The 13,960-nt window shown below is 36.7% G+C and overlaps 1 protein-coding gene across 6 annotated transcripts in view; it reads left to right on the forward strand.

Moving 5' to 3' along the window:
• rhea (Talin_middle and talin-RS domain-containing protein rhea) overlaps window positions 1–13,960 on the forward strand; it is a 52,583-nt gene that overhangs the window by 20,567 nt on the left and 18,056 nt on the right. For 3 of the 6 annotated variants that reach the window (XM_031917106.2, XM_086914135.1, XM_086914137.1), the window contains 4 exons: window positions 10,664–10,859; window positions 11,290–11,691; window positions 12,501–12,771; window positions 13,063–13,566. In XM_031917106.2, coding sequence (XP_031772966.2) covers window positions 10,721–10,859; window positions 11,290–11,691; window positions 12,501–12,771; window positions 13,063–13,566 — 1,316 coding nt within the window. In that variant the 5' untranslated portion in view covers window positions 10,664–10,720. Of the gene's footprint in view, window positions 1–8,740; window positions 9,467–10,663; window positions 10,860–11,289; window positions 11,692–12,500; window positions 12,772–13,062; window positions 13,567–13,960 lie in introns of those variants that run through there. The other 3 variants (XM_086914134.1, XM_086914136.1, XM_086914138.1) reach the window with 3 other exon arrangements.

Below are 13,960 nucleotides of genomic sequence, written 5' to 3' on the forward strand. Positions count from 1 at the left end.
AACGTATTCAATCTTGCGGTCGAACATGCGAACGGTCGAAAAGGACAGATAACGCAAGTTCTAAAATTGGAAATGTCCGTCGTAAAGCGTTAATGGCTTCTCTGTTTTTTCGCCTCTCGTATTTTCACGACACTTGCCGTAGCGAGATAAAATTCGAAACGAACATTTTTACGAACGTAAATTGTATTTCAATTATCCGCGTTACAATATTAAAACTACTCGCCGTTACGGCCCAGTTGAAATTATATTTTTATGCGTTTAAAGCGTGCCTCCGTAATATTTCCACAATGTTTCAAAAATATCTCTAAATTGAAAAGGAAAAAAAAAAAAAAAAAAGAAAGCGAATATTCACGAATAATATACGCTTCAGATCAAAGTTGAACGTTTTGAAAAATATTTCGAAGATGAATATCTTTTCATGAATTTCCCGTAGTCCTATTTAAATTACGATAATCTCTACTTTTTTCTATATACTTTTCGCACGTGTAGCAATTCTGTTTCCACTTTGATCCGTGAAATTCTGAAGAATATTTTTTGAATTAGAAAAAAAAAAAAAAAAAAAAGAACAAACAAACAAACAAATATATACACATACATATTTGGATCAAAGTTGTCGATATGAAAAAAAATTCCGCCCGTTAAAAACCCGCCCTAAAACCCGACAAAGGAAGAAGATCTATCGAATCTTCGTAATATTCGATTCAATTCCCTCGCTCGCCGCGGTGACAGCCGCCTGTTAAATATAATCATCGCTCGATTCATGGACGTCACTCGCGCGTATTTATCGCTGTCACCGCGCCTAACGAAGTCCCGAACGACGATTGACTATCGAATAATAATACAAGCGACGGAGAGAAAACGGATGGACCCCTCCCCTCCCCTTTTACAAGAAAGAAAACTCGGAAGTGGGAACGGAAAGATCGTATTGATAGCACTCGTATTTATATTTAAGAAGGTTGCCAATAACCAACTCGGAATTTTTTTTTTCATATTCCATCAAAAATGAAAACATTTTTCTGGGAATATATTACAGGTTGATTTGCTTTACTAAAATAAATATATAACTTTTAGTCAGTGGAAATCTATATATATCTTTTATTATCTTCGTTATCTTTTATTTATTTATTTTATCTTACATGTACAAACATATTTTAAGCAGAAACTAAAAGGGAACAAGTTAATATAACAAGAATGTAATAATAATGTGAATATATTTGTAATAGTAAAATGTAAAGGATAAAGACACGATGGAATGGTAAAACGTACGGTGTCGACATACGAGTGGTTAAGATTGCTATTCTCGAACGGGAGATTATATACGTTTCTCGACGCGTTCGCTTGTTCGAAATTGTCCCCAGGGAATTTATAGAATAATCGCAATAGAGGAATTTCTTTGGTAGGGAATAATTATAACACGGTATAGGAGATTTTCTGTTATAACACAAGGTTACATACACAAGCAATGATAGCAATGGTAAAAATTAAGTTACACAACTTTATTGATTGTTTAATATTTTTTTCTAATTTATGTAGCAATGCTTTTAATCCCTTCGCTTTATTACAGAGCCGACTCGCTCTGCATAAAATATCGCTGAGATATTACAATCGGCTACAACCACTGTGCATAAGATGTCGCGTATCGTACGATATGACGAGCGATTAGATTTATCGCGCATCGAGTATCTTTCTCTGGAAATCGATATTTTGTTTTTATCATCGATTTTTTTTTTCAAAGCAACTCGAATAAACGCGACCGCTGACCATCTTTCTCGAGCGCATTTTTCATTCAGCGAGAAAATAGCGAAAGGGTTAATTTAACCCCTTCTCGATTTACCATTTACCTCGACGAAATCCAGGCCCAAATGGTTGGGCATTTTGCAACGTGGATTATAACAATCGTGATCTCGTGGCGTACCGAAGAACTACGAATCTCGATTGAAAAAATTCATTCCACGAATCTCGTGATGTTTAGTTCAAACGAGTCCCACGTTTGAGCCGAAATCTTCATCACGAGTCAGACTCGTGGAATGAATTTTTCCAATCGAGATTTAGCTCTCTGTAATTTTATGTTATTTATAAAATATAGTTTTGAAATTCTCATTTATAATAGATTTATAATATATACAAAAAGGATCATTGTTTATCTCCACAAAAGCTGAAAGCAAATCTATCTATATCACATTTTTTTCTACATTTCGAGCATCTGCCCAGACTTCGTCGAGCTAATTTGAAGGAGATTGATAAGATGCTTAACCCCTTGTCCTACTACTCCGACTTTCGATTTCTTGGTACCCCTCTTTGTACCCAAATTTCTTACCACGAGTGTTGTAGGAAAAGGGGTTAGAAACGTTAATCTTTCATCTCTTTTTCGTCCCATTGCAAACGACGTCAGAATTTCCAGGTGGTCCCTCGCGCGTGGATAGTAAGAGGCCGGTGGGAGACAGATGGAGGTGAATGCGTGGTGCAGCTTGGCCGGTATGGTTAATTATCTTTGCACGAGGAGCCGGAAACGAAGGCGGCCATCGTCGTCCGCTGCAGCCGACATTCCGCGATCCTGGGTAGATCAGAGGAGTAGCCCAATTTCCAATTAGATACCGTAGATGCTGTGTAGTATCGCTGCCGCCATTCGTGAAATCCACCAGGCATTGCCCCGATCCTCGAGCTAAATTATCGGGATTCTTGATCATCCGTGACACGTCACACTGTTGTCACACGCTCGACCGTTTACGTGCTTCAGGGGCTGCTCCTCTCCCACGTGTCGTTGCTATGGCGAGGATTGGGGGGCGAAAATTTTTTTTTTAGAGAGAGACGTGACTTTCTTCTATTTTTTTTTTCCCTCTCTCTCTTTCTCTCTCTGGTGTTTGGAGATCGGATGCTCGATTACGAAGCTTTCCGAATCTTCTTCGTCGCCATTTTTATTTATAATTGTGTTTGTCATTGCGCGCGAGTAATTCTATTCAGCATCGCCTAGTGCTGTTTAGTGTTTAGTACTAGTTTCAGAGGTAGACTAGTTTAACGAGTAAGTGTTTTTTAAAATTAGTTTCTTTTTTTTTCAGTTTGTTGTTATTTTTGGGTTTGCTTCTTAGCTTCTTAGTACGTTGTTTCTTAGTTTTCACAGGTGAAACTTTGCTGCGTTAAGAATTAAATATAGAGGGAAGGGAGGAAATTTTCTGTTCGAGGAAGTGATTAAAATATACGATGCAGGTGAAATAAATTTATAGAGTTGAAAGTTATATTGGTGCTTTGATCGTGTTTTATTTATAAATATTATCACTCGTTCGGTGAATAATCGAATATTGGCAAGTATTAAATAAATCTCTAAATAAATTTCTTTCAACGTCGATCGAAATGTGTAGTAACATGTTGTTCACGAAAATAAATAATTATTCTAATTAAAATTTGAAAAAATCAATACTTTACGCGTAAAATATAAGAATAAATTATATTAAAGAGAACGTATTTTAGAAATAATATATTTTTTAATGACGAAATATTCGTGGAGGTATCATTAATTGGTCGGATCCTTCCTCCTCAAAAAAAAAAAAAGAAACGAAATCGATTTTCGCCGAGACGAAAGGGTTAAAACGAAGAATAAAGTTGGAAGATGGCTGAGAAAGTTTCTGAGAAAAATAGTGGGGGGGCGTCAGTTTTCCCTCGAGTGTAAGTTAATAAGTGATTCGAACAGGGGTTGGTAGTTGGTCGAGGTCATTCTTTACCCCGTCACAGAACTTGTGGAGATCGTGCAAGCGAAAACTGTGCCATCGGACGCTGTTTCAGAATCAATATTTGCCCGAACGAAATTGTCTCGATGGTGCATCGATAATTATCTCGAACAAGGTGTTTCTTGGCGTGGTAAAAACGATTATCGATTATCCAAGTGGATCTAATAATATTATTAACTCCTTCTCAGACTTGGTCGTTTAGTTGGGTTAAAGTTTCGAAGAAAGATGAAAAATAGATTTTTCGTCGAGCTATTTCACAATTTAGCCGGAAAATTAAAATTCCAAATTAATCCACGTATTTCCATCATCCACAAAATACATTACGTAAAATTAACAATCCACCCACGCTTTCAAATTCATTGCAAAAACAAGTCGAAAATCCAAGAACCTCTTCGAAAAGTCGAACTTCAACACGAATGACACTCAACTCGGAAGTAGCTCGAACGACTTTCACACCCAAGTCTGAAAATCAGCCTAGAAATTTTCCAAACGTCTCTCAGCAAGAGGTTTCGAAAACAATCTCCGTGAAATCGATCGATGCTCCCTTACATAAATTCGTTTCGTGTCAGTGTGTCGCGAGAGGGGCGGAGAGACGAGGTGATTCGTGTCGACGAAGGGTGTCGAGGAGGCGATAAAAGGTAGGGGTGTCCCGATCCACGTGGCCTCGAGGATGGGTGACACGACACGAGGGATGGGTTTCGAGAGAAGACGAGTCGGAGTTAAAAAAGCTGACGGCGTTGAATCGAGATCGAGAGAGAGAATAGGGGCGTGTGTGTGTGTGTGTGTACGCGCGCGCGCAAGTGGCGCGCCGGTTGAAAGTAAATGGCCATAAGTGGTTCCGCAATCTCGATGGTCTTTGATCGGCGAGAAAAGCGAAACAATCTTCCGTGTTTCTTCCACGAACTTCCGCGGCAGGCGGAAGTGCACTTTCCGCTTACCGGGTTTCGCGCTTCGTATCTTCGATTCTTTCTAGATTTCGTATCGGTTTTAATATTTGATTTTTAATGGATGGATTGGTTTGGTTTACGGTTTTCTTTATCATCAGTACTCCGTCTTTATCTGTGCAGTATTTTTGAATCGAGATGGAGGAATTTTGAATTGCGTATCATCGATCATGTTTTTATCGTTGAAAGAATTTTTCAGATTTTAATTTTTTCTTTTCTAAAATTAACTTTAATTATCTTTGTATAGTACTTATGTATAGTACTTATGTTTTCTTTATTATTATATATCTGATTTTTATGGGAATCTGTGAAATATTTTTGAATCGAGATGGAAGAATTTAAAATTGTGTATCATGTTTTTATCATTGAAAGAATTTTTCTTTTTTTTTTAAACTAAAATTAATTATCTTTAACTTTAATTACCTTTGTGTAATACTTGTGTATTATAGATTGGAAAAACATGTTGCAAAATAATTCCTCGTGTTAAAATTGTGCATCATCGTCAAGTGAAACATCAGTGGTTCGAGATTTTCGTTTCTATCGTGGAAAGAATTCTTCGACAGATTTTAATCTTTCTTTAACTTTAATCATCCTTGTGTAATACACTTATATGTATACACATTTTAAGCGGATATTAGAGATTGAAGAAAAGCCTGTTATAAAAGTAATTCCTCGCGCTGCTCGTTTTCCTATAATTGAAACGTGTATCCGCCAGTGGTGGCGGATAAAGGGAATGGGCAAAAATCGAGTTTATATAAACAGCGGTTATTTTTCATGCTCGTTGCGTGTCGACGGGGGTCCACGTGATTGGCGCGTATGCCAGGATCCATTAAGTGAACCGAGGCCCTGATTACCGAATCTTGTAGAGCGTGCATAATCGTGTCTTCGTTTCCTCCCAGCAATCCTTAGACCCTCGATTAGTTCACGTCACCCGTTATCACCGTGGAAAGAAACCGACGTCTAAACTTAGACTTGGAGGCTTAAGACGATCGATTCAATTCTCGGCTAACGCGTGAATTCTCTCTCTCTCTCTCTCTATTTTAATTTTTACTTTAATTTGAATACGAATAAATTGTTGTAAAAGAAAAGTGATTTGACGAGATAACCGATTTTTTTTATATTACACCAAAGTGTTGTATCATAGATGAGAATTTTTTTCCTCTACAACGAGCGATAAAAATGTCGAAATGTCTTCGTTTTCTTCAAAAATAACAATTTTTCAACAATTGATACGACGGAGAAAATTTTTTTAATCTCTTACGTGGCTTTTGTATTTCAGTTAAGGATAAAAATATCGTCGAGCTGCTATTTGTAAACGATGAAACGGCACATTTCATCCTGCGAGACATTCCTTTTTTTTTTTTTTTTTTTTTTTGCAGTCTGGCTCTAAAATATTCATTCGTAAGGTCGTTCGAGTAGAACCGTGACCGTTTCACACGGTCTACTTAAAAGTCTTGAAGCCCGGTTGGCAGAATTTCCGGGTTATATGGCAGCACTAAAAGTGTAACACAATATGCAGAAAGCTGCTGAAGCTTCGAAATAGATATTTCGATGTGCAGATTTAAGATCGTTCTTCGTGAAATATAAATTGAAATCTGAAGAATCGATGCGTTTTCTATCGGCGTAAATCTATCACGTAATCAAATTTTTCAAGTGAAAATATATTTGTTTACACAAATAAAAAGGAAAATAATTTGATTGAAAAAAAAAAAAAAAAAAGAAAAGAAAAAATTTTAGACGATTGATAAATTTCAATGGAGAAGTGATCTTAATTAAAGTTGTCTGAATTTTTAACAGTGAAGATATATATATTAAAAAAAAAAAAAATCACGAATATTAAAGATATCGAATGAATTTTTAACAGTGAAGATATATATATTAAAAAAAAATTACGAATATTAAAAATGTCGAATGAATTTTTAACAGTAAAGATATATATATTAAAAAAAAAAAATCACGAATATTAAAGATGTCGAATTTTTAACAGTGAAGATATATATATTAAAAAAAAAAATTGAATATTAAAGATGTCGAATGAATTTTTAACAGTGAAGATATATATATTAAAAAAAAATCACGAATATTAAAAAGTCGAATGAATTTTTAACAGTAAAGATATATATATTAAAAAAAAAAAAATCACGAATATTAAAGATATCGAATGAATTTTTAACAGTGAAGATATATATATTAAAAAAAAAAAAAAATCACGAATATATAAATATAAAGCATAATGTCTATAAAAGCAAGGATATAGACGTTCAAAGAACGATTCGAACGACGTCGAAGGCGCATCACGGTTGCTCAGTTGCACTCATGCAGTTGACCCAATTGCAGATAATGAGGTCATTCCTCTAAATACATCCTATAGAAATTGGAAAGTGACGTACACAACGTTTAAATGGAGGGAGTTTGTATACCGTGAATCAATTTTATGGATAAATTTGATTCGATACAGATCCGTTCCTTTTCTTTCTGTCAAGAAAGAATCAAGAAAAGAAAAATGAAGCACAATTTGATCGTGTAAAAAATTAATTCTTGGACTTCTTTATATATACCGCCACGTAACTCGTTGAAATTAAATATCGAGATAAAGAGGTGAGAGTGAGATTTTTAAATAATTCAGAGACAATTTTCGTAAATGTGAGAAACATTCAACGAGATCTTTTGCTTATCCCAGCTTACAACTTTCATGAATGCTGAACGACTTAACTCGTTTGAAGATAAAGTTAAACGAAATTATTAGTCAAGGAGTTCTACAGTATCATTGCATACATTATCGGGCGGCCGATTCCGAAATGAGCCCGGGGCGAAAGTTTTCGCGGAAACTTTCACGATTAACAAAGCAGACCCGTGTTCGACAATTTATCCATTTACCAATTTTTAAACAATTATCTCTCAATTTCCTTTTCTTTTCTTTTCTCTCTTTTTCTCCACTTTTTTTTTCACAATTATCATTATTTCAGAATAATAATAATTCACAACTTCGATGTAATTATATATCTCCTCGACGAACTTTAAAAATTATCTTAAAGTAGATCTTGAAGTGGATTGATAATTTTAAGTTCTTCTTAAGTTGTTGTCTCGCTCGGAAACGTATATTTATCGGATATATTTCTTTAAAATATAAATTAATTTGCACCCTAAATTTTAAAACGTCAAAAGCGAGGGATTAAAAAGAAGGATTGTAAAATTTTATTCGAGATAACGGAACGTACAATTATCTCAGATATAACGATATAACGAAGAGAAAAGAGAAGAGAAACTAGAAAATTTTTTACAAAGGTAAAATATTAAAACCGAGAAATATAGCGACGGGAAATTGAATATAGAGAGCTGATACGGACGCCGAAGGAAAGTGTAAGATTCTGGAGGAAAGGGGAGAAGGGATGGGTAATAAAACGGCGATATCAATGACAAAAAAAGGAGAGCAGCGAGTAACGAAAGCGAGCACAATAAGAACGAACAAAGAAAGAAAGGAAAAAAGAAGAAGAAGAAGAAACGGACGAAAAAAGAAGCGAAAGAAGAAGAGAGAAAGAAGGAAAGAGGATCGTTGAAAGTCGATAAAGAGATAACAAAGAAAGTGCCGCGCCGAGGCAAAGTAGAGAACGAGACACCCGAGAGACAATAACGTCAACGAGCTAACTAAAATCGTAAAGAAAGAAGAAATATAAAAAGAGAAGAAAAGGACGAAAAAAGAATAATAAACAGAAGAAGAAGGAAAAAAACAAACGAACGAAAAGAAAACAAAAAAGAAAGAAGAGAAAGAGAAAGAGAGAGAGAGAGGAATTGGATTCATGGAGGGAGAAGAAAAAGAGAAAAGAAGGAGAGAAAACAACGGGGAAAAGTAACGAAAATGGGGAGTGGGAGAAGGATGAAAGAAAGTTGCAAGGGATTGGAACGGTCGGTAAGGATGGGAATATAGGGTAACCGGCGACGCGCGGGAGGAAAAGAGAAAGGATGAGAAGGCCGATGAACAGTGGCGGAGGAAGGGAAATGGAGAGGAGAAAATGAAAAGAGTGGCGGACGGAAGGGGCTGGGGGGAGGGTGGGAGGTTGCCGGGCTCGTAAGAAGAGGGGATGGTCTGGGATGGTTGTGCTTGAGTTTGACACAGTGAGAGACCGGCGTTGCCTGGCAACCTTTAAGGGTGGAAGTCCACATTGGCGTAGGGCGTACTTGCAACGAATTTATGCGCATGAACCACCCCCTGCTCTCCCATCGAGGGGATATTTTATATATATATATATATAAAAAAAGGAGAAAAGGAGTCGAGTAAACGAACGAAACAGCCTATAATTGGCGGCCACTGCTCGTTTAGATATCGTGATAATATATCGTGTATCGTGTATCGTCTTAAGGGCAATACATTTCACCAAATCGAGACAACGTTTTTTTCGATTTTCGTTTCGTTTCGATATTTCTGAGAATTCTCGTTATAAATCTTTCTCATTTTATAATTATATCATACATTTTATTCTTGGAAATTCGTTTTGGGGGAAACGATATATCGTAATATTTTTATACGTACTTTTTCATTGGGGAGGAATTTTCATCTGATGAAGATTTTTCGTCAGAACTTTTTAAAAGTAAGGCGAAAATGTTTATCTGTGCATTTAATTTAATTTCTTCGATCGAACAATCTCTCGAACAATAAATTTCAGAACGCGCGGGGCAGTATTTCCTTTCTATTTTCAGATTTATTAGTTTTTTTTTTTTTTTTCAGTCAGCAGATTTCCGCTCTAGCGGGGAGCAGCCGACGTTCCATCAAGGCCCCAACTATTTCATCAAGAACGGAACTTCGTAATTAATCTTAACTTTTCAATTAACATAACCAAGACTTTCTTCGATCTTCTCATTCCCGCGACAAATATTTTTCGCTCGCGCGATGTGGTAGAAAAAAAATTAATCTTCCAATTTAAAAAAAATCAAATTCCTCGAGCGATTGAAAAATTTCAATTTCTCATCCCTTATCGAAAAGGAAAAAAAAAAAAAAAAAAAAGGAAGAAAAGAAAACAATTAAACACCCGATTTTCACAACACAAGATTTTCCCTTTCCTTTTTTTCTGAACAAGACACATCCTGATAACCTGTTCCATCGATTGATTCAATTCGAACGTTACACGAAGGATTGTCGGTAATTCGTAATTGATTAAAACGAAAGGAAGAGACAGGGTTACGCGAGGGGTAAAGATTCGTCTTTCCCGGATCGATTTAATTAGCCTCGAGACGGCGACAATTTATTTTTATTAGCCGAAATACCGTGGTGGGGTGAGAGCGAGAGTTCTACGCCCGTGCCGCAAATTCTATGGCAAATGTACCATACCACAGGGAAGATCGATATATAGACACAACAGAAGTCCCACGGTGGCTTCCTCTTCCATTCGATAGCGGGACATTTTTAATCCGCAGGTTTCTCTGCTAGGTTTCAACCGATACAAAATGATGGAAACGTCTCGAAATGCTTCATTATGTTGTTCGTGAATCAAGTTCGAAGGTGAACGATGAAAATTTTACAAAATGTCTCCCGAGTTGCGTGTTTGGAGACATTAATTAAAATTGCTCTGTAAAATCGGTCCAATTGAATATCGGGGAGGGAAAAAAGCTTTATTATCCGCGATCATTACGTTGGAAATTAGGGAAAGAAGGGAAATTGGAGAATTGTCGGGTGAACCTCGAGCAAGAACTGTCTGTTGTTTTACGATAATGTGCAATTACGGGAATGGATAGAACGGTGACCCGTGAGGGAGCACAATGCTCGGCCCCTTGCAACTTGTTGCACTTGATTCACCGGTAAACTAGAAATCGCTATAAGGTCGTTTCACATTCTTCTTAATATCGAACGAGTTGCGATCTAATTGAATTAATTTTTATTATTTATTTACTTTGCTCTCTCGAACAATTTAATGCGAATTTAAATGGAGTATTTAAGAAGAAAGGAAGGCGAAAAGAAACGGAGTGGGGGGAAAAGAATGAAACAAGGCGATTTTTGTGTTTCAGTCGAGTGATTCCGGCGGTTTTCGTGAACATCGCACATCATCGCCCCAGGCAGTCGCAATGGCCACCCTATCCTTGCGCATCTCCATCCCGGAGAAAAACGCCACGAAGATGATGCAATTCGACCCGAGCACATCCATTTACGACGCTTGCCGTATTATCAGAGAGAAACTCGCTGAGGCGAGTAACATGGGCCAGCGTAAGCTCTCCTTCTCGCTCAAATATTCAACGACGTTCTGCACTAACGAACACACACGCGCGCGAATTTGCATTTTTTTTTCCCCCCCTTCCCTTCATTTTCATCCTTCTTCCCTCGTCCTTTAATAGAACGTGCGTGAACGTGATTAGAATTTTAAATTTACGGCATATTTAGAACGCGAAATGGAAATAAATAGGATCGATCTCGAGCAACACGTATGATGGCTCATCATCCGTTAATTTTTCAACGATCCAAGCGTGTTTAATTTTAATCCTTAATCCATTCTATATCTCCAGTTTTATTAACGTTTATTTCAAAAGAATAATCGTAATTTGAAATTATTTTATTCCGCCGAACGATACGTTTTTAAAAATAATTTTATATTTAATCGTAACAATTATAACTTTAACCGCGGTTCTCGCCTCGACAGCGAAGGACTACGGATTATTCCTTGCCGACGAGGACGTGAAGAAGGGAGTTTGGCTGGAGCCAGGCCGGAATCTCGATTATTACATTCTGAGGAACGGCGATCTGCTCGAGTACCGGCGTAAACTGCGGACCCTTCGAGTGCGCATGCTGGATGGAACGTTGAAGACGTTGTTGGTGGACGACAGCCAGCCCGTCGCCAATCTCATGGTAGTAATTTGTACGAAGATAGGCATCACGAACCACGACGAGTACTCGTTGGTACGCGAGCTGGCCGACGAGGAGACCGAGAACCAGAAGCCCGGCAATTTCGGCACCCTTACGCTCAAGAGGAGGAAAGAGGAGAAAGGCGAGCGGGACGCGAAGATGGATCAGTTGAGGAAGAAGCTGAAGACCGACGACGAAGGTGAGAATCGATTTAATTGCATCGAAACTTGCGGTGAAAAATGTTGTTGGAGCAGAATTTTCACTGTGTTGTTCACAATTTAACATACGTGGGTGATGACGCTTTCTTCTTCGAGAAAGATACGATTTTAATACATTTGCACTTGTATTTATATTCGACAAGGTTGTCGATCAAGTAAGAAGAGCCCTTTAGAATTATATTACACATATATTTATTGATGTAAATATACGAATGCAAACAGTTAAGGCGGGGTTTTAAAAGAAATTTAACGGAATAATATTCTGAAATATAAAGTACACTTTGGAATCGCAGAATTTAAAATTTAAGAATAATAGAAACGGAAAAGAGGGACAAGTATGATTTGTTGCATTTTTATTTAACAATTTTAAATCTAAAATTATAACGTAGCAGGGTGTTATTATCACCGATAATATAGAACTGAGTCGAAGTTGCCAATTAGAAGAGGCTTATATTCACACCAAAATACTTAAAGTAGACTTTGGAAACGAAGGAAGTAGAAGTGGAGGCACTGAAAACAACTAATTCGGTGAATTACAATGAATTAGTTAATGAAAACTAAGAACTAATGTGTGTAAATATATCCGAAATTTTACATTAAAATATATAAAATAAAAATATTAAAACTACTTCCGACGAAATCATTGATCTACGAACGTGTTAATAACAATTTCTTATTAAAAGTTTTATCCCTAAAAAAATATAGTAATACTATACTATAGATTAAATCTCAAATCTGTGTTGCACTATAAATTTTAAATCGATAGGAACGTATCACTTTGTCGTTTCAGTGAATTGGATAGATCCAAGTAAGACGTTACGGGAGCAAGGTATAGACGAGTCAGAAACAGTGTTGCTGCGGAGAAAATTCTTCTTTTCGGATCAGAATATCGACAGCCGGGATCCGGTGCAATTATCTCTTTTGTACGTTCAAGCGAGAGACGCAATTCTAGATGGCACGCATCCGGTTACTCAGGAAAAAGCTTGTATTTTCGCTGGAATACAATGCCAGATCCAGTTCGGTGATCACAAGGAAGACAAGCACAAGCCAGGCTTTCTCGAGTAAGTTCTCTTAAGATAAGAAAATATTGATTTCTTTCATCCCGACTTATATTACGTTATTTTAACGATAACCAAGAGAATGAATTAAAAAAAAAAAAAAAAAAAGAAAAGGAAAAATCCAGCGATCGAGATTGGCATAACGAGATTCGGAAAGGATCGATTTTTTCCCTTCTAAATAAATAATTTTGAAAGAGTGTAAGAGTTCCATCCAGATTTTTAAAAAAAAGAATATAGAAGGGTATATCTCTATCAGTGTCATTAACCAAAGTTTTCTCGTTATTTTCTCTCTAGCCTGAAGGAATTTTTACCACAATCATATTTGAAGGTGAAGGGTATCGAGAAGAAGATTTTCGCAGAGCACAAAAAACACATCGGCCTCTCGGAGCTCGACGCAAAAGTGTTGTATACGAGAACAGCGAGATCGTTGAGCACCTACGGCGTCACGTTCTTCCTGGTGAAAGAGAAAATGAAGGGGAAAAATAAATTGGTGCCACGTTTGCTCGGTGTCACTAAAGATTCCGTCTTGCGGCTCGACGAAAAAACGAAAGAAATCTTGAAAACATGGCCGTTGACTACCGTCCGACGTTGGGGAGCCTCTCCAAACACATTCACACTCGACTTTGGCGATTACTCTGATCAATACTACAGCGTACAAACCACAGAAGCAGAACAGATACTTCAACTAATCTCTGGTTACATCGACATCATTCTCAAGAAGCAAAAAGCTAAAGATCACTTTGGTATCGAAGGAGATGAAGGTTCAACCATGGTTGAAGACAGTGTATCGCCTTTGAAGTAAGTATCACGCTGTGAATATATTTATGTATATATATATATATATACTAATTTTCAACATTCTGTTAATTGATGCAAGTGTATTAGGACAATTAATGGGAATTGATAGAAATCGAGTGTCACGTTGTTTCGTTTATTGAATATTGAGATTTATATTGGTGAAGATAACACGATAGTTGTCTATTCCATACTTTATATTTTTATCAGTTTATTTTTATTGTAAATGATAAAGTGAGTTACTATGGAAGAGTTTTTGAGAGAGAAACAGAGACTCTACGTAGAAGCGAAAAGAAGAGAAGCAAATTTGAAGTAAATTTTCTATAGATCATTAGTTTTTAATGCCTTCTTATTTTAACAATGACAATGATCAAATTATTATTATTAAGAATTTGTG

This window comes from Apis florea, unplaced genomic scaffold (genome assembly GCF_048593485.1).
Source record: "Apis florea isolate Af1SG1 unplaced genomic scaffold, ASM4859348v1 contig_3585_pilon, whole genome shotgun sequence".
NCBI lineage: Eukaryota > Metazoa > Arthropoda > Insecta > Hymenoptera > Apidae > Apis > Apis florea.